Source organism: Schistocerca serialis, chromosome 3 (genome assembly GCF_023864345.2).
Source record: "Schistocerca serialis cubense isolate TAMUIC-IGC-003099 chromosome 3, iqSchSeri2.2, whole genome shotgun sequence".
Lineage (NCBI taxonomy): Eukaryota > Metazoa > Arthropoda > Insecta > Orthoptera > Acrididae > Schistocerca > Schistocerca serialis.
In genome coordinates, this window is record NC_064640.1 from 810,640,570 (window position 1) to 810,667,897 (window position 27,328).

At 44.2% G+C, this 27,328-nt stretch overlaps 1 protein-coding gene across 1 annotated transcript in view; it reads right to left on the reverse strand.

Annotated features, from left to right (window-relative positions):
• Positions 1-27,328, reverse strand: part of LOC126470665 (uncharacterized) — a 1,059,339-nt gene that overhangs the window by 833,293 nt on the left and 198,718 nt on the right. The window contains exon 2 of the mRNA XM_050098659.1: positions 105-159. Within this exon, the coding sequence (XP_049954616.1) occupies positions 105-137 (33 nt within the window). The 5' untranslated portion in view covers positions 138-159. The remainder of the gene's footprint in view (positions 1-104; positions 160-27,328) is intronic.

Consider the following 27,328-nt stretch of genomic DNA (forward strand, 5'->3'; position numbering starts at 1 on the left):
CTAGAACCGCTCGGCCACCCCGGCCGGCACTTTCGGTAGTTTTTCAAGTGAAAGATAACATGCCATATTAACACAAAATTTTAAATTTTATTTTTATTGCTTACCTTCCTAGAGGCATTCTTCACAGCAAACGTCATATGGCCTGGTGGTTCGCTACTCCTGCAACAGAAAATCGTTTCGTGCTTAAGTGTGAAATGTGACTAAATTGATGTATTAACAAATAATTTAAAAGTATGGTCTAAAGTTTAATATCTGTATGCCATGTTCTAATGTATTTTAATGAACACAAAATTATGGACTGATACTGACAGTGATTATAAAAATGTTAAACAAGCATCACCACTGATCGAGAACAATTATGTTTTCGACACTGTAGTTGTTTTATTTTTCCTCGGGTGCAAAGGAACATTGCTATCGCAATTTCGAAATTCCGCTTTGTGGATGTCATGAAATGTATTCGTAGTTGCGAATATAGGCAACCATCAGCTGTATAATGGAATGATGTCAATGAAAATTTGTGCCAGACCGGGACTCGAACCCGGATTTCCCGCTTAGCGCGAGCTGTAACTCTACTACTTTTTTTTAATTTCATTTTGTTCGTTAAGGTTCGTTGTGGACGTCCCATGATGCTTGTTCAAGTTCATCGTTCATCCATTAAATCAGTTTTTTATTGCAGGGGGCAGCCAACCCTCCGACCGAACATGTTGAGCTACCGTGCCGGCATCAGTAGACTATCCGAACACGATTCACAAGCCCACCCAAACTTCCATATGCCATCAGCCATATATCTACAACCTGCACTCGTGTATCCATTATGTGTATTTCCGCACAGCGGAGATACTGTAGCTTAATTGCAGGCCGCTTGCCAGGTGTTGACGGATAAATACGATATTTCAGTGCCTTTGTTGTTCAGGAGTACGATGCAATATTCTTTCAGACATGCATTGTTCTTCTGAAGAACCCAAGGACTGCAATATCGTCGTTATACAAGACACTATCACGGATGCGTATTTTACCACCCTGAGTCCGATTTTCGGTTATTTGTTGATTTACTTCAATGCTTCAAATATTATTTTAAAAGTAGACAGCGTTTGGAAAGGTTTCGCAAACAAGAAACAGTAACGATCATTCTTATTACAAATTTCTGTGCTGGCTGCGAATGTTCAAAAGGTTGTTTTCTTTTATAAATACAACAAACACTTCTGATAGCGTGGAGGTAATTTCTTTGTCTATTAGACCTATAATGGCGTATATGGAAAACCAGATGCTGTCCGTGTTACCAAAGTCTGTATTCAAAGCTACTGCTCTTATGAAAATACACTCCTGGAAATTGAAATAAGAACACCGTGAATTCATTGTCCCAGGAAGGGGAAACTTTATTGACACATTCCTGGGGTCAGATACATCACATGATCACAATGACAGAACCACAGGCACATAGACACAGGCAACAGAGCATGCACAATGTCGGCACTAGTACAGTGTATATCCACCTTTCGCAGCAATGCAGGCTGCTATTCTCCCATGGAGACGATCGTAGAGATGCTGGATGTAGTCCTGTGGAACGGCTTGCCATGCCATTTCCACCTGGCGCCTCAGTTGGACCAGCGTTCGTGCTGGACGTGCAGACCGCGTGAGACGACGCTTCATCCAGTCCCAAACGTGCTCAATGGGGGACAGATCCGGAGATCTTGCTGGCCAGGGTAGTTGACTTACACCTTCTAGAGCACGTTGGGTGGCACGGGATACATGCGGACGTGCATTGTCCTGTTGGAACAGCAAGTTCCCTTGCCGGTCTAGGAATGGTAGAACGATGGGTTCGATGACGGTTTGGATGTACCGTGCACTATTCAGTGTCCCCTCGACGATCACCAGTGGTGTACGGCCAGTGTAGGAGATCGCTCCCCACACCATGATACCGGGTGTTGGCCCTGTGTGCCTCGGTCGTATGCAGTCCTGATTGTGGCGCTCACCTGCACGGCGCCAAACACGCATACGACCATCATTGGCACCAAGGCAGAAGCGACTCTCATCGCTGAAGACGACACGTCTCCATTCGTCCATCCATTCACGCCTGTCGCGACACCACTGGAGGCGGGCTGCACGATGTTGGGGCGTGAGCGGAAGACGGCCTAACGGTGTGCGGGACCGTAGCCCAGCTTCATGGAGACGGTTGCGAATGGTCCTCGCCGATACCCCAGGAGCAACAGTGTCCCTAATTTGCTGGGAAGTGGCGGTGCGGTCCCCTACGGCACTGCGTAGGATCCTACGGTCTTGGCGTGCATCCGTGCGTCGCTGCGGTCCGGTCCCAGGTCGACGGGCACGTGCACCTTCCGCCGACCACTGGCGACAACATCGATGTACTGTGGATACCTCACGCCCCACGTGTTGAGCAATTCGGCGGTACGTCCACCCGGCCTCCCGCATGCCCACTATACGCCCTCGCTCAAAGTCCGTCAACTGCACATACGGTTCACGTCCACGCTGTCGCGGCATGCTACCAGTGTTAAAGACTGCGATGGAGCTCCGTATGCCACGGCAAACTGGCTGACACTGACGGCGGCGGTGCACAAATGCTGCGCAGCTAGCGCCATTCGACGGCCAGCACCGCGGTTCCTGGTGTGTCCGCTGTGCCGTGCGTGTGATCATTGCTTGTACAGCCCTCTCGCAGTGTCCGGAGCAAGTATGGTGGGTCTGACACACCGGTGTCAATGTGTTCTTTTTTCCATTTCCAGGAGTGTAGTCACCTTATTTGCCTGCAGACAGTACTTACATGTGAATTAAGTACTAACACCACAGGTACTCGTAAGGGAGGAAGAAAAGTAATCGATCAATGTCCCTCCGAAGATGACGCAGTAAAACTTAGGGAAGGAGCACACATTGGATGGCCCTGGCATTTTCGAAGAAACCACCGAGGCATCCGCCTAAGGTGATTTAAGGGAACCATCTAAAATTTTGACGGTTGTGTTGAAATTTGCAACCCACTGCTCTCGATTTCCAGTCGAGTGGCTACACTGCTGTGCCACTTTATTCGGTGCAACTTTTCAGCACATACTATGGCAAAACTGCACTTATGAGCCGAAACATTATGACCGGTTTCCATATAGTGTGTTGGTCCATCGTTGGAACGCAGTACAGCAGCGATTCGGCGTGGAATGGTTTCAACAAAGTTCTTGGTAGCTGTCTGAAGGTGGTAGTAAGTTCCTATGGGCTCAAATTGCTGGGGTCAACGGTCCCTACCAGATGTCTACGCACAGGTCAGCAGCTCCCGTACATTGTGGGCCGTTGGTTTGTGGGAGTGGTTCTGGTGCCAGGTACCGTCCCCGTCCCAGATGTGTTCCGGCGGGATCATATGAGGAGAATTTGGTGGCCACGACATCAACTACTATGCCCCTTAAACCATTGTAGCACAATTCTAGCTTTGTGACAAGGACTGTTATCCTGCTGGCAATTGCCGTTGCCGTCGGAGAAACCATTAAACGTGGAGCGCCGCAGATTGTATGTTCACGTACTTGAATGTCCCCCATTTTACTGCCTCCACCGATCTGCGTCCGTGATGCAGTGCAGGTAACGAGCAGCTGTTCGCCTGTATGATGGCGAATCTGGACACTACATCGATTTGGTGTATCATAAAACATGATCCGATCATGTGAAACGTATACATTGATCCACGGTCCAGTCTCGATGCTCTTGTGCCAACTGCAGTCGTAATAAACAATGTCGTTTTCCTAGCACGGGAAAACACAGGAGTCAACTGCTTTGAAGCTACATAGTCAACAATGTGAGCTGACCAGTGTGTTCCGAAACATTTGTGTGTGCCCCAGCATTGCACTCTGTCGTCAAATCTGCCGTAAGTCGCCACTGCAACAGTCCTAGCAATTAAGGCATATCAAAACAAATACTATTGGGAAAAAAAATGAAAACCTCGTCAATCAACCACGACAATGAAAAACTAGGGGAAGAAAAGGTTGTCAGACATTTCAATCTAGCTATAAACTCCTATGTCTATCACAATACACAAACCCACACACAGCTCCAAAATCTCATTTGACCTATATAGCTTCTAATGATGCCATGATACAAACAAACCACAACTAGCAGAAGTAACTACTGTAAAAACTAGACCAAGATAATGGCAGCACACTCCACAATATTCACCACTATAAACTACTACATATGAATTAAACTACCAACCCAAGCCACAAAATCATAGAAAGCTACTCTAACAAATGTCAATATCAGTTACAAGTATTAGCCCCCCGCCACTAAAAACTAAATCATTACTGAAATCCATTACTCCTTATCCCTTAGCACCATCCACCTGATACCAGCCACAACACAATACCAACATAAAAATGTAATTAACTGCTACTAATATCATTCATAATTTCAGAAAAAATACAACTCATTCCAAACAAAAACTAACACAAACTTAACTGACCCCCTCCATCCTTACAAAACACAAAGTGGGGAGGCCCTCTGTCTGCAACTTCTATGTTACACCTTCAACGTCCAGCACATGGTTACTCACTCGCTGTTCACAGTACGTCAAACACTTTCCACGCTCACGACAGTAGCACACGAACAGACGACCACCTTCGTCGTTTCCGAGAAGCTGCTTCACAAGTGCTAGGTCGCAGCAATCTATCCTTTGTCAAAGTCGTTCATGTCAGTGGATTTCCCCATTTGCGGCCCGTATCGTCCGAGCTTGTGCTGCGTTTCTAATGAACTCAATGTCGACGGAAGTTAAATCATATCCTTCCTTCTTTTCGTGGCTAAAATAATTCCTCATTCGCCGGCCGCGGTGGTCTCGCGGTTAAGGCGCTCGGTCCGGAAACGCGCGACTGCTACGGTCGCAGGTTCAGATCCTGCCTCGGGCATGGATGTGTGTGATGTCCTTAGGTTAGTTAAGTTTAAGTAGTTCTAAGTTCTAGGGGACTGATGACCACAGATGTTAAGTCCCATAGTGCTCAGAGCCATTTGAACCAATTCCTCATTCTTCTCTGCTCCTCGTATACACTTTCCTTACCGCATCACAAGCCTACTATGACATCATTCGGCACTCAGTCCCGCAGTGAGCTGTGATCATAATATGTTGTCTCGTCAGTGTAGTTAGGTATGGCTTTCATTGCATTTGACAGTGCACACTTTCTGCTTCTCGTGTGAAACGTGTAAAAACTGTATTCTTTTATGGCATAGAGACGAATCTGTGTTCGCGGCCGTTGCACGAGGGCATGAGTTGAAGTATTACCCAGCATGCATATTACTCGGTCAAGTTTCCCGCTTCGCTGTCGCAAGTTGCTACACTCTGCCGCTAGAGGGCTCTGAATTGTTTTGTGTGTGTAACATGATGGTATTTAAAGTAACTGTGTCGGCGCGTAAGAAACAGCGGGCTGTAATCGAGTTTCTAACTGCAGCTGAGTTCGTCCACACAAGGAGCACACTCTCCTTCGGCATGACAGCGCCAACCACACACGAGCCCTGCGACATTTGCAACAATCCGACGCCCTGGGTTCACTATTATCGATTATCCTGTATACAATCCCAACTTGGCCCCATCCGATTTTCATCTATTTACAAAACTTAAAGAAGACCTTCGCGGACTTTACTTTGATACTGGTGAAGCGGGGCAAGTATATGTGAGGTTGTGGCCCCCTCAGCAAAGTCAAACATTCTACAGCGACGGTGTCAACAAACTAGTCTCTCGTTGGCAGAAATGTGTTCGTCTCCAGTGTGTTTATGTTGAAAAATAAATATGTTGACATGAATAATAAAGATGAAGAATGTTAATAACATTTGTTAATAACATGTGTTGAGTTTTCACATAATAAATTCGGAGGCATTAATTTTCAGCACTCCCTCGTCCATGAATATATTAACGTTTCATAAATACAATACTATGATTATAACATAGCTTTATTAAACTATATGTTTTGAAACACAAACCTGTTTGAAATGAAAATACAGGAATATAGGAAAATACAGGACTAAAAACGTTTCGATTAGACTTTAGACAAGTATGTTACAATGTAAGATTCTAAAGCGGATTTGTTAAGTGAGTCAGTTGAGAAAAAAGTGTTTGGAAATGTCTCAGGGTGACAGGAGGAAACTAATGTGGCATTTGCTAAAATTGCAAACAGGATTATTAAGATTTATAGGGAAGATAGTAGATGTGGGTAAGAACTACGAAGGTTGACAAAAACTGTTTTGTGTAACATAAATTAATATTATGTTCATTGTTACACCGAATCACAGAGGAGCGTACTCACTAATGGCAATAGGTAGCGGAAGATCGAAAGAAAAAGAAACTCCGAAAAACGTGTGGCAGAAAGGAAAAGGATTTAAGTAGAAAAAATTTGTGTTTCAAATAAATGGTTTATAAAGAAAATATAGCATTATCTTTCGAGAAAACTCTCACGGAGCGAAGACGACTGTCCTGGCGTGGAGCAAAGAGTTAAGAAGCAGCCTTCTTCGCCTCCCTCTCTATGTAGGTGCCACCTCCGTAAGTGAAACGGAAAATTAAATTGTCAGAGAGAATTAAATCACATCGTGTTCGTGCTAAATCACTTTGAGCACCCAAGGGATGTGCCTCCCAAAGGATTATGCGGTCGAATAGCCCGCCCCTCGGTCTCTCCCCATGTCAGGTGCATTAATAAAAGCTCTCCGCACTCCTGGGGCTTCCGGAAAGCCCCTCCACTGCAGACACGCAAGCTGTCGTCTTCCCCCTCCACTCTTTTTCCAATCCCTACCGCCCGACAAACCACACACTGAAAGGCACTAGGTTCTTGTTCTTTTTTATATTGGACCTGTGGTCACGGTTTGCAACTGTCCATACGATGAAGCGAATGGTCGCACGTAGACTCCGCACTAGAAAATACAAAAATACAACGGAAAACCGAAGTGCAGTAATTTGGAACATTCTGTAAACATTGGAAATACCGTTACAGATAAGATGACTGACAATTCCGGTTTTGTAAAATGAGACTCAAGCAGAATTTAATATTAGAGATTGGAACTAAAAATTATAATGCATTACAAATATTTTTGTTTATAAATACAATAGCTATGGTATCGAGTTTTTTCATTGCGCACTATATTCGTGGGGCGCTCAAAAAGTAATGCAAAATATTTTCTTTTCTCAGCCAATTTCGTTTGAAAAAATGCGTAACTTGTTGTGGGACATCGTAGAATATTCCTACTTCAGCCACTATAGTTACATGAAGTTCCGATAGGTGGCACGGCAATACGCAGTCTTCAAAATGGTGTCTGTAATGGAGGTGTGTTCCAAGCAGAGACCTGTCATTGGGTTTCTTTTGGCGGAAAACCAGAGCATCGCAGATATTCATAAGCGCTTTGAAGACGTCTAAGAACACCTGATAGTCAATGAAAGCGCGGTGAGTCGTTGGGCGAGATGTCTTCTTCTCAACAAGGTAGCGTAAACTTGTCCGATCTCCCGCGTGGCGGCCGACAGCACACAGCAGTGACTCCTGCAATGTTGGAACGTGCGGACACTCTCATTGGAGGTGATCCACGGATCACAATCAAACATCTCGTACACAGCTCCACGTCTGTATTGGTGGTGCTGACACACTCGTCTACCAGGTGGGGTGCTCGTAGCAGTGTGCCCAGTGGATTCTTCGACACCTAATAGAAGACCAAAAGAGCAACGAACGACAATATATGCGGGATTGACTGCACGTTATGAGGCTGATCGTGATAATTTTTAGGTCGGAAACAAAACATCAATTCATTGAGTGGCGCCACCCCACCTTCCCTCCGAAGAAAAAGTTCAGTGTCGCACCCTCAGCCGGTGAGGCCACGGCGACGATCTTCTTGAACTCTGAAGGGGTTATTCTGTTTGACGTTCTCCCTCATGGGGCATCGATCAACTCTGAATTGTATTGTGCTACACTCATGTACTGGAATCCTGAGTAAAACCAATCTGATTTCAGAAAAACAATCTGTTGCGTTACTTATTGAAGGCCCCTCGTAGTTTTCTTGCTGATCACTCTGATCACTTTGATTGCTCCCCTAATAGCGTGATGATTAACCTTTTGGAGTGCAGGACATTTGCAGTTCGTCATAACACGTTATCTTCAAATCCTACGTATGTGGCCGGTGGTAGATTGTACAATACATTTACGAGGTTCCTACACACTTTGAGAAGGTTCTTTATTGATTTAGGTGTTAGAACGCTTAAGCGTTCATGAGAAAAAATGGCTCTGAGCACTATGCGACTTAACTTCTGAGATCATCAGTCGCCTAGAACTTAGAACTAATTAAACCTACCTAACCTAAGGACATCACACACATCCATGCCCGAGGCAGGATTCGAACCTGCGATCGTAGCGGTCGCTCGGTTCCAGACTGTAGCGCCTAGAACCGCACGGCCACTCTGCCCGGCATTCCTGAGACACATTGCACTATTCTGGCCTTCTGATATTCATAGTTGTCGTGCTGGAAATTACAATATTCCACGAGAGACACATCATACATGAGACATTTAGTGATATATATGGTCAGTAGTAACACTGAAATAATCCTTGACTTTCACGGTGCCTTCTGTGACAATAATGCTTCGTAAGGATACGTATCAGAGAGTGGTATGCTGGAAGATAAAAGAAGCAGGTGTGATTATCGACATGTACTCGAGGTAAGCGTGAATCATATGACCAGGAATCTCGTTTGTCTTGCTCGGTGATCCAATGACAATAATATAGTAAGTATTCCAATCACAGCTGATGACACCACTGGGTCAAAACCGAATACACATCTGTTGCCCAGCTTGGACTGTATGTGTTAAGCGAAATGTTTTTCAAAAACTGTTTTCTTCTGCAGCACTGCACCCTGCATTCAGATGGGCCATAGACTGCCCGTTATCCACATTTACAGCGTAGAATAACTTTAAGACCTTAATGCCCGGAGCTGGTTTTGTATATCGCCGATCGATACATTCCGACGGTTGCTGCTCTCTGGTTGATTTCGCAGCCGCTGACTACCAACACTGATGTCAAGGCAGAATGTGTTCTTATCAACTAAAATATCTTTTCTGTGTCTATCGCCCCAATGACTCTTTCGCCTTATCTTCGGAGATGAAATACGATAGGTATTCATAAAGCTTTAATTTTTACCTCGAAAAATCAGCCGGCCAGTGTGGTCGAGCGGTTCTAGACGCTTCAGTCTGGAACCGCGCGACCGCTACAGTCGCACGTTCGAATCCTGCCTCGGGCATGGATGTGTGTGATGTCCTTAGGTTAGTTAGGTTTAAGTAGTTCTAAGTTCTAGGGGACTGATGACCTCATATGTTAAGTCCCATAGTGATCAGAGCCATTTGAACCATTTCGAAAAATCAAGTTGAGAACATAATACTTGCTGATGGTGTTATTCCTTCTTTACGTATTCAGCCTGCCAATGGTCTTGCCACGTTGGTAACACTGCTCCCCACCCAATCACCGAAGTTAACAGTGGGCTTGCCTACTACTTGCATGGGTGACGATCTGGGGAAAATTGGATGACTGTGGGAATATGGACGCCGAAGTCGCCCAAGTGGCGTCCAATTGAAAGACTCAGGCTGTAGTGCCCCACGGCTTTTATTTATTATTTTACATATTCACACTGTAATGCGACACATCTTTCCCAAAGACTGATGGCTTCCATACAGAAGTCAGAATATGGGTTGTGAAATGTCTGTCACGCAATGGTTTCTTCATCCGAGTAAAGGGAATGATTCAGTGGATGCCATGTCAGGAGAATGCGAGAGGGGAGAGGGGTGAAGTAAAGTATCATAGCCCAAAGAAGACAATTTGCCCCTTAAGAGCATAATGAGCTTGCACCATACCATTGATGTGTCAAAAATCATTTAGTATCACCTTCCCATGTTATGGGTGGGTCGTTGCCTGTTTCCACGGTGGTGAGTCAACTTGCTTCCACTGTCTGCCGCCCCTCTTTGTCTCGGCTTGATCATAGTGACAGACCTAACACTCATACACGGTGATTAGGCGGCTAAGAATGGCATGTGAATTGGCCTGGCACTGTTGCGACATTTTCGCGTGTGGCTCGGTTCGGCTGGGTTTGCGAGTGGTTCTGAGCAGTCTCAGAATCCAGAGGACGGTTATCTTAGTTATGTTCAAAATCTCGTGCAACATTTCATGACTGATTATCACGTTATCCACTATTACTCTGGTATGATTCGCCGGTTTTTGAACACTAGCTCCTCCACTTTCCTTGGAGTTTCCCGGCACGTCACAGAAAAATTGTCTACCAATTCTCTCTTCAGCTTTTAGGCTTTTCTGAGTACACTGCAAGCCTCTGTGACCGTACGCAACGTGTCATACGCTAGTGAATTGTTGCTCCACACTTCCACCAGCTCATCATGGATTTATGCAGCTCTATCCCCCTTGAAGCGCCAGGAACGAATGACAGTGATTTCTTCTTGGTAGGAGAGTCGGTACGGGGTGCACTGAGCCTCGTGAGGCCAGGTCAGAAACTACTCGGCCGATTAGTAGCGGTTCCGAGGTGAACAAACCCGACAACGACCGGGAGAGCGGTGTGCTGACCACATGATTCACCATACTGCATCCGATGACGACATTGGCAGAGGATGACATGGCGGTGGATCGGACCCAATTGGCTTGTCTAGAACCAGAACCAGAACTTTATCTTTCTCTTTACTTCACTTTATCGACGGGCTGTGTCATTTTGTTGTGTCTCCTCTAGCAACTTGCTGCAGTACGGGGATTTCAGTGGGTATCGCCAAAAAGGATTGTCTAACGCAGTTCTTCGAGGTGATAATAAAACTTTATCACTACCCCGAGTACACTCGTAAGCGCATTCATTATCTCTGTCATTGCTTGTCTTGTCTGCGGGCTACGCGTACATACTTTTTCTGGGTTCCTCATTATCTTAGTGCAGGGTTTCACAGTGAAGATAAGGGGAAACCGGAAAAAATAAGTGAAACATATTGCAAAAACACACACACACACACACACACACACACACACACACACACACACACACACACACACACACACACACGCGCGCGCGCGCGCTCGAACACACACACACAATCTTCCACATATCATTAGTTAATGTTAGGCGTAACAATAACAGTCACAATCGTAAAATTTCGAAGTATATAACTCTTTTGTATTAAGTTCTACATGGTTGCAGATGAAAAACTGTGAAAGAAAATAACTGCAATAAAAAACATAAAAATCCAGGAAAACCACAGCATGAAGTAACAAGGCATTTAAACAAAAAAATTTCTGTTTTTCACATTTGCAGACACTGTCTTAAAAACTGAGATTTATATGCGCGCAAGTAGTAAAGAGTATTTTTCCTGTTTTATAGTAAGATAATAAAACCCCAGTGATGATTCAGAAATTTCAGCGAAACATGTCTGAGAAATGAAAGAAAAGATAAAAATTGTGTTTTTCTCGAGGCGGACCCTCTCCAAAAAGAGAATGATAAATTTCTTACATTTTTAGTTTATTTAGGTAAGACAGTCACAGTCTGAATTTAATTCGATTTATTGCACCATTAGCTAGTTTTCGACCCACTGCAGGCTCTTTAATCAGACTGAGGTATTACATTAACGTCGAATTAAATTCAAAAACCAACTGTTTGCTTATCTTACGTAAATTAACCATAAATTTAAATGCCAGTAGCAGTTCGTCATCCACAATGAATATAATGAATATTTTTTGTGGACTGCTATTTTGCAGATCAGTGGTGGTGTATGAAAAATTGTGGAGAATACGGCGATTTTTCAGAACTGAATCGATTCAACAAAAAATCATTGTTCATCAAAGTGGAACTCATTCTTAAAATTCCGGGAACTATTCTTCAGGATAGGATAAAAGAACGTAAGTAGTCTTTGTATAAATACAGCGACGGGGAAAGTGGGGAAAATGTAGTTTGTGTGAGTGTATTGCCATAGTGCGGCCATTAGCGGAATACGAATGTTCATGAAAGCATTTCTCATGCAGCAGTTAAGATCATAACAATACATCCGATCTGCGGCGTCCTTTTAAATTGTGGACCCTCACTCACCTAAAGAAGTGTGGCGCAACATTGCGTGCATCATCAGAATGGGATTGAACGGTAAATAGAGGCTTATATATCCAGAAAATAATTAACGAGTGCGATTCAGTGTGTTTCTACGCAATAGTTAAGCGAAAGCGAATCGATGTATACTTTGCTGTACAAAGAATCAACTGACGAAATGGAAACGAAAAAATGACTTCCTTTTATTCGCTAGGAATTTTTCAGTTGATGAGTTAGTGCTCAGCCTGCGTCAGAGGAGAGCGTCGTTGGCCGTGTTTTGCCCTGACTATTGGAATGAGACGTGACTGGGAGGCCGCTGGTCGGATTTAGCAAGTTCTCAGTGCTAACACAAGAAGAGTGCCGGAGCAGCCTTCAAGCCCCACCATACCTGCTCTTTCACGGGAAAATATCTCAAGATTTATACCACAACAAACAGTGTGTGATTCAGTAACATTTTTAAATTATGTTAATTCATATCTAGCGTTATTTTTGTCTATGAATTGGTAAGAAAATAATGTTTTACCACGATTTTTATTGAATTATGCCAAAGGATGGTATATACAAGTTCTTCTACTCAACAATGATTAAGGAAGGAGCAGTGCGATGCAAACACCGCTTACTTGTTAATTTGAGTTCGAAGGGTGATACCGATAGAGATGAAAGAATAGTTAACACATTCAACTTGTTTTACGGAAGAGTGGGATTCAGATATTCGTCCGGTCATCCACATTCGGGCTATTCATGGGTTCCCTAAATTACTTCTGGGGAACGTCGTGGTAACCTATGAAAGAGGCTGCTGCCCTTTCTTCACCCATCTTCAACCAACATCAGTAGTACTTCGTCTCTAATCATTTCCATGTCGACGAGACGATAAACAGAAACCATCCTTGCTTTGTACAGCAAGGTAAATTTTAAAAAACGTTCCACGATAGCCAACCAAATTCTTCAGTCAATCAAGCAGCAAATGTTAAACAAACACGAAGGACTAAGAACCAAATTCTATTTCTTTGCGCTTTAATTAAATAAATGTTTCATAACGCAGTTTTTCCGCATGATAAAGAACGCCGCACAGTAATCTAACTGTATTTTAGACATAAAATGTGACTGTTAGAAAACAGGCAGCAACAACTGTTCTCGTAAAACTTAAAAACATCTTCGATAAATCATGAACAGCAAACGCCGTAGTTGTTACATTCAGTAGACACCGAAAAATGGACCAGTCACGTACAAGGTAGGAAGCTTTAGGGAAAACACCTAAGGGGTTTCTTCTGTGTGTGTGTGGGGGGGGGGGGGGTGACGTTGGGGGGGGGGGAGGGAGGAGGTGAGACAAAAGGCATCCAGCACCGCTCGCAGAAGCATCTACATCGAGTCCTGCAGTGAATATCACACAACACTGCATTGCTGTATGAAAGTTCCACTCCTAAAATTTTCCCTTTACGATATTTTGAAATTATAGTTTCTACCATTGCAGTTAGTATTGCAGTAACCGACTGGACCAAATTTTGATCTGTCGAAACAAATCGGTCGACCTGTACATAAGTTGTTCTTACTTTGACTTGATTAGTCAGTTCTTCAAAAATTTTTATTACTGATATTTACTGATTGCAACATGGAGTTAACTACAAATCTTGTATAAAATATCTGCTTAGCACAATAGCAATTTAGTTAGTCTTTCACATTCTAAGCTATAATGCGTACGACAAAAGAATCGTGGGCTGCTAGACATCCTTATAATCTCGAAATCTTTGTCACTAGGACACGTCTGTAGTTGAAGCACACACACTGGAGTAATAGCATACTATATTAAGTATATCTGTTGCTGTCAATAGCTACGTTTTCTCGAGAGCTATTGCGGCTTAGGATTTTTCTGTTTATTGTCTGTGAACTATACGTTTGGTAATTATTTCCAGTTTAAGAGTTTGTGACTCAGGTGATTCAACGAATACTGTTATCACGAATTTGAGGGGTTGGACAAAGCAATGTGGGCAATGAAGGGTAAACGTGCCGTTTTCGGTGTTTGCTTCCCGGTTTGTTGGAGACAATTGATGCTTTCATTTTTTGCTCTTTGTATTATAACAGTCGCTGAAATAGACTGCTAAAGAAGAGTTCTGCATTCAGTTATTTCTTACATAGTTTACACTTTTTCATTGTAAATTTCTTTCTTAATACTTTATTGAACTCTAGGTATCCGTTGCAAAGAACGTTAGAATAATCCAATACCGTGGTGCGCTAATGGGCTAGGGAAGGGAACATCGAGAATGGACATACGATCATTGGCATCCGGTTTTCTTCACCGACGAAGACATGATTTGTCTGTTACCTGATGATCTTCGTAGAAGAATGTGGGCGCTCCAATTAAAGTACCAGGCACTCAGTACTGTAAGCTCAGCAGGAATACGGGCCAGTCATGTTTTGGGCCGGTTTCATCTAACGACACCGCCTGTCTTCGTTGTCGAGGGTAACTTGACGGCTGAGACACAATTTTCCAGCTTGTTGTCCAGTGCAGTAATCAACATTTTGGCAAGGGGTTTGCTTTTCAAGAGGATAATGTGTACACATATTGCACCACGTTGTGATCACCACCACAGACGATAAAAATCAAATGAAAGTAATCACCAAGCAGTGTCTGCTGACATGAACCCGATTGAGAAGGGTTGAAGCAAGATGAAATGAAACTAGCAGTGTGTCGTCGCAGAAACGCCTCGCAACACGTCAGGGAGGTGGGAATGAGCGGTGGTGAAGGGGGGGGGGGGGGGGCGAAGGGGGTTTCCGTCGGAGAGTGACACAAACTTGAGCAGCAACATCTCAGCGAACCTGTGAACATCGTGCTAGGGGGAATCTAAGCATGGAGTAAAAAAGCATTTAATGTTGCCCAGCAACAGATTTTGATTGATAATTCAGCTGCTTCCACCGAGTGAGGTGGCGCAGTGGTTAGCGTCCTTCCCTAATCCGAGCTTGTGCTCTGTATCTAATGACTTCATTGTCGACGGGACTTTCAACACTCCTGTTCCTCCTCCTCCAGCTGCTCCTACTGATGGGTTTTATGCAACCCACAACTCCTTCAAATGCCATGCACAAGATTTTCATATTCTGTTATTTGCTGCGTGCGAACTGTTAGTCTTATAGAAAAAAATTATAGGAGCTTTCTCTAGTAAATTTGGCAACGGCCTTGCCGCAGTGGTTACTCCGGTTCCCGTGAGATCACCGAAGTTAAGCGATGTCGGGCATGGTCGGCACTTGGATGAGTGACCATCCAGGCCGCCATGTGCTGTTGCCATTTTTGGGGTGCATTCAGCCTCGTGATGCCAACTGAGGAGCTACTCGACCGACTAGTAGCGGCTTCGGCCAAGAATATCATCATAACGACCGGGAGAGCGGTGTGCTGACCACACGCCCCTCCTATCCGCATCCTCCACGGAGGATGACACGGCGGTCGGATGGTCCCGGTAGGCCACTCGTGGCCTGAAGAAGGAGTGCTTCAAAAAAATGGTTCAAATTGCTCTGAGCACTATGGGATGTAACATCTGAGGTCATTAGTCCCCTAGAACTTAGAACTACTTAAACCTAACTAACCTAAGGACATCACACACATCCATGCCCGAGGCAGGATTCGAACCTGCGACCGTAGTAGTCTCGCGGTTCCGGACTGAAGCGCTTAGAACCGCTCGGCCAACGCGGCCGGCTCGGAGTGCTTCTCTAGTAAATTTAACGTAGTTGAATTTAGTACTGAGGTGCGTAATGGCTGCAGGCCATAGTTTTGATTTATAGTAGAAAATGTGCAAAGGTGACCTACAAAAGTGTTTTGCTTGAATAACTCTGAAACTGCGGCCTCCAGCAAAAATGTATCCCTGTACACCTTTAACCACATTATATTTCCCACAAAAAATCCTGTTCATTTTCCTATAGGACAACAATTTGCATGTAGCGAGTGAGAGAACGTGAAATTTCGTGCATGGTGTTTGAAAGTGTTATGGGATGCTTAAATCCTATCGGTAGGCGCAGCTGAATCACACTGTATGTGCAAATATACTGCCGGAAAAGAAAAAAAAATTAGTACGCCTGGAAAGACGAAGTCGAGTTTGATCCGATGATAACATATGCCATCTGGGGAATAGTACATGTCTATGATAATGGTTTCAACGTTGCCAGCCAACAGATAGCGTAGTCACAAAGCACCATCAGTGTCTGCCCTTTAATAGGGAATGCTCACATATAGTACAAAAGGCTCACAAGAACCCAGTTGAGTCGAGGTGGTAAATTCAGTCTTTCGTAAGGCTCATTTGAAAGTGTTGCTTTAACAGTTACGTCGTGAAAAATATTATCTGCCACTGATTCACCTTGTGAATCAGGAGTCAGAAAGAAACAAACCCTTAACTTACGTCACGAATACTCAAGATGGTAGACGAACTCCTTGCTACTTACAAACTGCGCAGGAAGTTCAGAAGAATGCATATAGAATCATAACGGTGTAACGCAGTGATGAGAATCGATGGAATGTGATGGCGTGCAACCGAATACGAAACAGTCTGTCGTGGAGCTTATCGTGAAACTGGCTATCCTTCAAGTTGAAGGCGTAGCTGCATATAGTGCAATAACAGAGACTGAATTCGTCCAGTGACTCCAGATGGTATGAATTGCAATGTCTCACACTTTACAGGAGGGATAGTCTGCTCTAAAGGAGTATGATTTTTGTACGTAGACCAGGAATCAAGCAAAAGTAAGTTTTGACAAGCTATTGGTCAAAAGCACAGCGCTCGTATCATAGTTGTGCTTCTCTTACGCCCATTTTCCCACTATTGCTTGCTGTGACGTAAATATTCCCTACTGTTCTTGCAAGACCAAGCACACGAGAAAGAATTATAGGGGGCAGAGCAACTCAGCAGCATAGCTAAGAGAGATTGTGAGCCCAGACGTGTAAACACGAACTGTTGCGATCAGGTTAATACCAGGGGGACTGTGAGCACGTGAACCTCTAGCTCGTATGCCACTCACGCTACGGCGTCGACGTGCACGGCTCTGCTGGTTGCCATCAGAGGATCACTTGGACTTGGAAGATGGAATGGCGCGCCGTTGTCTTCATGAATGAAAGCAGATTCTTACAGCGCGCAAGTGATGGTCATTGCGCGTACGTCGCCGACCTGGTGTGCTCTGTCCCGTAGAGTGCATTCGCCCAAGTCACAATGAAACCTCATGGTTTGGAGTGCGATAAGCTACAACTCTCGTTAACATTAGGTGTTTCTGGAGGGGACGATGACCAGCGCTCGGTGCGTTAAGAATGTTGTTAGACCCGTTCTTTTGGCGTTCTTGGAACGGGAAGGTGATTTGTTGTCCCAACAGGACAATGCTCACCCACACACTGCCCGCGAAACTCAACGTGCTTTGCAAGACGTGCAGAAACTTCCCTGGCCAGCATGATCTCCGGACTTGTTTCCATTCAAGCAAGTGTGGGATACGATGGGACGAGAAGTGACTCGTGCGAGTCGTCATCCAACAAGTCTTACAGAACTATGAGAACAGGTCGTGCAGGCGTGGCATAACGTATCCAAAGACAATATTCTTCATCTGTACAATCGACTGGATGTCAGAGTCAGCTCATGTATTGCCGCCTGTGGGGGCTACGTCAGGGTGTTTCAACATGGGTCGATACGTGGTACCACAGAATCGCTTATGCTGTTGGTCTGTAAATGTAATCATTTCGTGTACTCCACATGTACTGTTGCAACAATAAATCGTGAGTGTGTTGGAAACCTCAAAAGGGTGTGCGAATTTTTTCCGGCTATGTATATTCAGTTTCGAACAGACTGTCTTTATTTTGGTTAGTATTGCGTTTTTATTTCATAATAAAGTTTTTAGATTTGCTCTTATTAGTTAATGAACACAAATGGAATAACACCTATTCCTTGGCCTCCAATCGCTGAAATGTGATATGTCGGGCGACTTTCATCTGCAGTGCGAAAGTCTCTATGGCAGAAATACTCTAAAATCCCTGCACACTATTCAGGATTCGTTTTAACCATATGTCTCTGAGCTTTGGAAAGTTGGTACAGTCTCTTTTTCAACATGAAATATAGTCCTGCTTCTTATTGGGTCGATTTTAATAGCACTTTATCAGACACCTGTACTTAATTAACCTGAATCCTTACAAATCGTTTCTAACTCTAATACCTCGGCTGTTGACAATGGTAAGTGACAAGCTGGTTGTTTTGAGAAATTCCGCAGTGCCGTTTCAACTATGTGGTCTTAGGCACCTTGCCCCGGTTCGCGCGGCTCCCTCCGTCGGAGGTTCGAGTCCTCCCTGGGGCATAAGTGTATTTGTTGTCCTTAGCGTAAGTTAGTTTAAGTTAGATTAAGTTGTGTGTAAGCCTAGGGGCCGATGACCTTAGCAGTTTGGTCCCAGACTAACTTGCCACAAATTAATTAATTAAGTATCGTATCAACAAAATCTCATAAATATTTGAAGTACAGTCGACAAAACAAATCTAATGTCAAGTCTTGATAAGCTCGGGTACCTTCGGTTTTGTACAGCTCGCTCCAGTGGTAATACAACACACACTGGCAACTGTGGCAGGACCATGTCTAACACACTTTTAGCAAAGTGTTTGATCCGTTCTTTTTGTAACGATTTTACTTATGGACTTTTTGATTTACAGTGACTGCGTAAAAAGGCCAATGACGTCTACAGCTTTCGACGCGCCATATATTGTGTACCATGTAACCACAACATTGGCTGCTAATGGCAATATGGGGTGGGACTGGAGGTATCCAATGGTAAGCACAGCATGCGGCTACGCAGCGTAGCTGAACTGTTTAGTCGACGAGCAACTCACAACAATGTTACAGTGCTAGTGGTGTTGATACAAAGCAGAAAAATGGCAACGATAAACAAAGCAAACATTACGTTGTATCTACAACAGTATTTGCCGAAGTTGATCCTTCGTTAGAAGGAACCCACAGAATTTCACAGAGTGAGAAAAAATTGGCAGCTGAAACGTTAGTTAGCATTTCTGCGAGATGAGTCAGAGGAAACTGTGATGTTATATACGCTCTACTGTGCGGACAGTGCACATGAGGAGTACTATGATGGTAATACGTGCTTAATAATGAAAGTGATACTGGAACAAGTGTCGAGCCATGTAGTTGATCATGATCGTCGGACAAGGAGCCACAAATCCCGTCTCCAGTGAAACGTAGCAAAGTACAATCGTTGTCCAAGAAGCGGCACTAAACGCAATTACGTACACGGAAGATCATCCGCAGCATAGTAAAAATACAATTATGAACAGAGTTCGAATAAGTTCGTACCAATATGATCGTATAGTACATAAGAAAAACTTCGGATATTCAAATGGTTCAAATGGCTCTGAGCACTATGCGACTTAACTGCTAATGTTATCAGTCGCCTAGAACTTAGAAATAATTAAACCTAACTAACCTAAGGACATCACACACGTCCATGCCCGAGGCAGGATTCGAACCTGCGACCGTAGCGGCCGCTCGGATCCAGACTGTAGCGCCCAGAACCGCACGGCCACTCTGGCCGGCCACTTCGGATATTCAACTGGGGACAAGGCGCACTTGTTACGAAAACTGGTGTTTGCGCGTTTCAGGGATCCTCGATACAATTTACAGCTTGTGCATTATAGAGACATAGAACGTTATGCATATCAAATTGTGCGCGTCGTAGATTACAGTAATTTCAAGGGAAGCGGTGGATGACTGCATAGCTTCAAATAGTGCTACAGAACTTGAAGACGTAAATATAACGAAAGTTCAAACAAAGCGTGAACTTGATGATGTACAGAAAACTGCGGAATCGGCTCGAAAATTTTTAGATGATATAAACAAACTTATCCTGTCGTTCAGTAAGGAATTTTTTTTTCAACTTCTACCAATCGGGATTTGAAGAGGAAACGCATATGAAAGCAGCCCTGGAAAATAGAGGTACCAAGAGAGTTGTATCAATGCTAACATCAACGCCTTAACGCATCCGTATTCAATTATGCCGACTGTTAAAATGGGTGGTAAATTGGATGGAAAGTTATTTATTGTGCTGTGAGAAGTTGGACGTGCTTTGTCCCTACGATTCTTTCTCGTGTACGTGATCTTGCAAGGGCAGTATGAAATACTTACGTCCCAGGAAGCAAGTGCGGGAAAATGGGCCAACAGCTGGTCAAAATAATTTGCTTTTGCTCGAATTCCGGTCTGCGTGTAAAAATCATACTTCTTTGGAGCACACTATCCCTCCTGAAATATGTGTGACATTGCGGTTCGCACTACCTGGAACCACAGGACAAATTCAGACTCTGGACGTTTGCTTTTTTCGTGCCTATAAAACTTATTGTCGCACTATCTGCATTCGGTTGCACGCCATCACATTCTATCTGTTCTCATCACCCCAATGTTCAGCCGGCCGCTGTAAGCGAGCGGTGCTAGGCGCTTCAGTCCGGAACCACACTGCTGCTACGGTCGCAGGTTCGAACCATGCCTCGGGCATGGATGTGTGTGATGTCCTTAGGTTGGTTAGGTTTAAGAAGTTCTAAGTTTAGGGGACTGATGACCTCAGATGTTAAGTCTCATAGTGCTTAGAGCCAATTTAACCATTTGAACCCAATGTTCAGCGCAGTTTGTAACTCCCAAGAAGTTGGCCTTCAACCTTTATGGTGCGAGCCTTTGTAATCACTGTGTGCAAGCCATTTTTCATTCGGTGTTCATGATGAAAGTTAATGGTTTATTCCTAACATTTCTCGAACGTCAATTATGTCCATTTTGTGAACTGTAATAGAGGGCTGATCTCTGCACCTTCTGGACACAAATTTTCTGTCGCCCTCCTGATACACATGGTGAATCATCAGTAACATATATTTTTCAAGTCATAATCGTCAACACAACACTTTCAAATAAGCGTTACTAAAGACTGAGTGAACTTTTGCCCTCGGACTCGAGGTGTTCCTTGTTAGTTTTTTCTATCTGAAACTCTGAGCGGTTTCTCCCTTGAATAAGCGCAAAGCTGTGTAATTATACAGTAGTGGCGTGGAATTCCACTGAAGTAATAAGGGTTTGCGTCCCCTTGATACCAGAATTTTCTTTACATTATATTGTTTGTTGACGTGTTGTAAGCGTAACACGAATATAGACGATGTATGTCGAACATGATAACATACTGCGCCTGGGACGGGTATATGACAGTCATTTACTGCCGGGGTTTTCAGCATACGCAGGCCACGAGGGATAGCGTCCTGTCAGTCGTTCAGTATGATGGTTTCAGAGCGCGTGGTGGCGGGCAGGTGTGGTGTTTAAACTCGCGAGATGTGGTAACTGTCCGGCTTCGCATTAATAATCTCTAGATTATTAATGAATGAGCTTATGAGAGGGAGAGAGAAGTTGTGGATATCCATACCAATCCAGAAAGTGCATTGTAGTAATAAGGAAACACATCGAGAGACCATGGGATATTGAAATGTGCACTTAATATCATGCTCACTGGGCAGAGAATTCCTTGTATTCTTTTAAGCTTACATATGTTGGAGGAAATTTTGTAGAATTGTGGTGGTATAATCTTAGAAAATAAAAGAGGAGATATGAAACAAAATGGTTCATAAATGGCTCTAAGCATCGCGGGACTTAACATCTGAGGTCATCAGTCCCCTAGGCTTAGAACTACTTAAACCTAACTAACTTAAGGAGATCACACACATCCATGCCCGAGGCAGGATTCGAACCTGTGACCGTAGCAGCAGCGCGGTTCCGGACTGCAGCGCCTAGAACCGCTCGGTCAAAGCAGCAGGCAAACAAAATGGTGGTCATGAACATTCAGTAGAAGGTAGCAATTTGGTTCAGACATTTTTGCCACTAGCTCCCTATTACTAGAATAGCCAAGCTCTGATTAAAATGAATGCAATAGAATGGGAATGTGGTAATGCCAAGGTGAAGTGAGTCCATCGGAAATGTTTACAGACAGTGTCATATTTAAAATTTATTAGTCAGATGCGTTTAATTCCGTTGCGTTGAGATAATTAAAAAAAAAAAAATACAGCAAACCAGTTGGGTGATAGGGCTTTACTACCAATGTACAGTATCAGTGTCTACGATAAGTCATATCAACATTTCAGATGCACAAATATTAAAAACACTCGCTTGGCAGGACACACATCTAGTAGCCTTGACTGCTAGATGCAACAGGTGGGAGAGATGCGATCGGAAAAGATAACGGTAGTAACCTCTCAAAACAAATGATGTGGACACAGGTTTCCTTTGCTTTGTCTATCACACAGATGTGATATGATGCCCATCAAATGTATAGCACAACAGAATCATCAGCAGTTGGCTTCACGAAGTTAAGAAAGTTGTCAGACTGCTTGATTTAAACCCAGGTACTCGGGTGGCAAGCTGAAGTTACCCTAATATGAGACAGCGTGTCCTAATATCCGATAATGTCACGTGTTCGGATACCCGTGATATTGCATATTAGGAATAAGCTGTTTTAGCTATAAACTTAGTCTCATAGTTACGCTGCTCCGTTTGAAGGAGAATTCATTATAGCGAATGGAAGAGTACATTGTGAATAATATAATGATATGAATATTGTTGTAACAACTACTCAACTTCAGATATTAAAGTCCTACAGGCACATACTCTCAAAAAACTTGAAATTCAACACTTTTAAAATCAAGGATTTTCGACAATGTCCGAGTGCGATACGGCCTTATTGTCATTGCTCTATGCCTTAACGCTGAGAGAAATAATTTCTGATACGTTCCTTTAACTGTTTCATATTAGCAAACTCTCCCATAATGGGTACGTTTCCTCTATATTCAAAATCATTTTCAGGAATAATAGTATATTTTGCTTTAATTAGAAACAATGTCAAAACAGAACATCGTGATTTTCTCAAATTAACTTCCGATTGAAGTAAGGCAATACGTAGCACGCATCAGTAATTTTATGCCCGCAGACCACCGAAATTATTCAGTTCTATTTTGAAACTTCCTGGCAGATTAAAACTGTGTGCCAGATGGAGACTCGAACTCGGGACCTTTGTCTTTCGCGGGCAGTGCTCCACCGCCTGAGCTACCCAAGCACGACTCACGACCCCTCCTCACAGCTTCAATTTCGCCAGTACTTCGTCTCCTACATTCCATACTTCACAGAAGCTCTCCTGCGAACCTTGCAGAACTAGCACACCTGGAAGAAAGGATATTGCGGAGACATGTCTTAGCCACAACCTGCGGGCTGTTTCTAGAGTGAAATTTTCAATCTGCAGCGGAGTGTGCGCTGATATGAAACTTCCTGACCGATCAAAACTGCGTGCCGGACCGAGACTGGAACTCGGGACCTTTGACTTTCGCGTGCATGTGCTCTACCGCAGGAGAGCTTCTGTGAAGCTTGTACTGGCAGAACTGAAGCTGCGAGGATGGGTCATGAGTTGCGCTTGGGTAGCTTAGTCGGTAGAACACTTACCCCCGAAAGGCAAAGGTCCCGAATTCTACTTTGCCGGCCAGTGTGGCCGAACGGTTCTAGACGCTTCAGTCTGGAACCGCGCGACCGCTACGGTCGCAGGTTCGAATCCTGCCTCGGGCATGGATGTATGTGATGTCCTTAGGTTTAAGTAGTTTTAAGTTCTAGGGGACTGGTGACCTCAGCTCTTAAGTCCCGTAGTGCTCAGAGCCATTTGAACCATTTGAAGTACTCGCATTCGGGAGGACGACGGTTCAATCCTGTCTCCAGCCATCGTGATTTAGGTTTTCCGTGATTTCCCTAAATCGTTTCAGGCAAATGCCGGGATGGTTCCTTTGAAAGGGCACGGCTGATTTCCTTCCCAATCCTTCCCTAACCCGAGCTTGCGCTCCGTCTCTAATGACCTCGTTGTCGACGGGACGTTAAACACTAACCACCACCACCCACCATTTGAAGTTCTACTTTCCTTGGAAACTAAGAACAAGCAAACCATGATATCTGATTGGAAACCATATTGTGTACTGTGCTGTCAGCTGGGAGGTCATGCAGTTTCGTACCTGTTTATCTCTTTTGGGTCACTATATACGTCCAACCGGATTTTAATAAAACATCATTTGATAGAGTTTAAATGTCTTATACAGACCCATTACACTGAACAACTGAACTGATTTCTCCCTGCATAATTTTAATTTTACATCGACACTAAGATTAATGAGCTCGCCGTCAATTACTCAGTTTCACCTCAATGATTGTTTTTCTGCTACATCTGCTTTCCAGTTCTGTCTGCTGCTTCTGTGAATAGTTTTATAAATACATATAGAACTCTCTCTTCGGTAACTTAGTTTGGAGTTGACTGTTCTCGAAACTGAGGATGACAGTAAGGTTTAGTGTTCCCAAATATAAGGACAGAAGGAAAGCTGCTGAGCTTGAGGCTGACATTTCAGTACACAGTTTGAAAAATGTCTTAATTCTCAGTTTCATTCGTGCTATAGAACCCATTAATTAGTCGATTAGTTACTCTGTCGTACATTTGGAATACCAGCTTGGTAAAAGATACAATTTTGCTAAAAATTTCCTCAAAATAGAAATATTCTCTACTCCTGTAAAACGAATCCTCTTAATATAACGTAGATGAACTTCGTTTAAAATTTTGTGAGTTTTGTGATGTAACTTTTTCTTAGCAATAAATACGGGGGGGGGGGGGGGGCGCTCAATTAGTAAATCAACACTTCCTTTTTCGACCAGTTTCAGTTAAAAAAATGGGGACTTTCTTGTGGGCTTTCGTGAAATATTCCCGCTTCAGCTCCTATAGTTTCGTGAAGTTCCGATACGTGGTGGCGCTATACGTAGCTTTGAAAATGGCGTCTGTAACAGAAGTACGTTCCAAGCAGAGAGCTGCCATTGAGTTTCTTCTGGCGGAAAACCAGAGAATCGCAGATATTCATAGTCGCATGAAGAATGTCTGTGGACACATGGCAGTGAACAAAACCACAGTGACTCGTTGGGCGAGGTATTTGTCATCATCGCAACAAAGTCGCACAAATCTGTCCAATCTCCCACGTGCCGGCCGGCCACACACAGCTGTCGCTCCTGGAACGTGCGGACACACACATTCGAGGTGATCGACGGATCACAATCAAACACCTTACTGCTCAACTGGACGCCTCTGTTGGTGGTTCTGACACACGCGTCCACCAGTTGGGGTGCTATAAGGTGTGTGCCAGATGGGTTCCTCGGCGCCTAACAGAAGACCACAAAGAGCAACGAAGGACCATCCTTATGGAATTGCTTGAGCGTTACGACCCTGATCGTGAAAATTTTTTGTCGAACATTGTTACAGGTTTGTCAATTCGAACCGAAAACAAAACGGCAATCCATGGAGTGGCGCTACACCACCTCTCCTCCGAGGATAAAGTTAAAAGTCGCACCTTCAGTCGGTAAAGCCATGGTGACGGTCCTCTGGGACTCTGAAAGGATTATTCTGTTTAAATCCCCCCCTCTCAGGGTGCAACTATCAGTACTGTAACGTACTGTGCTACCCTTAGAAAACTGAAGAAACGACTGTAGCGTAGCCATCGCCCCAAAAATTGAAACGAACTTCTCCTTCTCCATGACTACGCAAGGACTCACACAAGTCTGTGGACCCTAGTTGAGCTCATAAAACTTCATTTGACTGGTCTTGCTCATCCACCCCAACAGACAGGATCTCGCACCTGACGACTTCCATCTATTTGGCCCAAAGAAGAGTTCACACCTCGGTAAGCAGTAAATGGATGATGATGAGACAGAGAGGTACCACACGAGCATACAGGCCTTTCCAGTAAGTTGACGTAAGGGACATTATGTTGAATAACAGAGTTTTGTAACCAAAAGAGTGGGGAATAATATGGTGTATTGGAATCCCGAACAAAAGCAACCTGTTTTCAGAAAAAAAATGAGTTCCGCCCCTCGTAATAGACTAAAGAGCCAAAGAAACTGGTATACCTGCGCAATATCGTGTAGGGCCGCGCGGGCATGCAGAAGTGCCGCAACACGACGTGGCATCGATTCCACTAATGTTTGATCTAATGCTGGAGGGAATTGATACCATGAATCCTGCAGGGCTGTCCATAAATCCGTAAGAGTGTGAGGGGGTAGCGATCTCTTCTGAACATTAAGTTGCAAGGCATCGCAGATATGCGCAATAATGTTCGTGTCTTGGGAGTTTCGTGGCCAGCGGTAGTGTTTAAACTCAGAAGAGTGTTCCTGGAGCCACTTTGTAGCAATTCTGGACGTGTAGGGTGTCGTCTTGTCCTGCTGAAATTTCTCAAGTCCGTTGGAATGCACAATGGACATGACTGGATGCAGGTGATCAGACAGAATGCTTAAGGACGTGTCACCTGTCAGAGTCGTATCTAACCGTATCAGGGGTGCCATATCACTCCACCTACACGTGCCTTACCATTGAAGAGCCTCCACCAGCTTGAACAGTCCCCTGCCGACATGCAGGGTCCATGGATTCGTGAGGTTGTCTCCATACCCGTATACGTCCATCCGGTCGATGCAATTTGAAACGAGACACGTCCGACTAGGCCACATGTTTCTAGTCATCAGCAGTCTACAGTCACCGTTGACGGGCTCAGGCGAAGCATAAAGCTTTGTGTAGTGCAGTTATCAAGTGCATACGAGTGAGCCTTCGGCTCAGAAAGCCCATATCGATGATTTTTCGTTGAATGGTTCGCAAGCTGACACATGCTGATGGCCCTGCATTGAAATCTGCAGCAATTTGCGGAAGGATTGCACTTCTGTCACTTTGAACGATTCTCTTCAGTCGTCGTTCGTCCCGTTCTTGCAGGATCTTTTACCATCCGCAGCGATGTCGGAGATTTGATGTTTTACTGGATTCCTGATGTTCAGGGTACACTCGTGAAATCGTCGCACGGGAAAATCCCCGCTTCATCGCTACCTCGGAGATGCTGTGTCCCATCGTGCGTGCGCCGACTATAACGCCACGTACAATGTCATTTAAATCCTGATATCCTGCCACTGTAGCAACAGTAACCGATCTATCAACTGCGCCAGGAACTTGTCCTATATGGGGATTGCCGATTGCATGCACCTTTATTTCATCTACATCTACATCTACGTGATTACTCTGCTATTCAGAATAAAGTTCCTGGCAGAGGGTTCACTGAACCACATTCATGCTGTCTCACTACCGTTCCACTCTCGAACGGCACGCGGGAAAATTGAGCACTTAAATTTTTCCGTGCGAGCCCTGATTTCTCTTATTTACTCCTTACATATATCTGTATTTGTGCACGCATGCCTATACTAGTTTCTTTGGCAT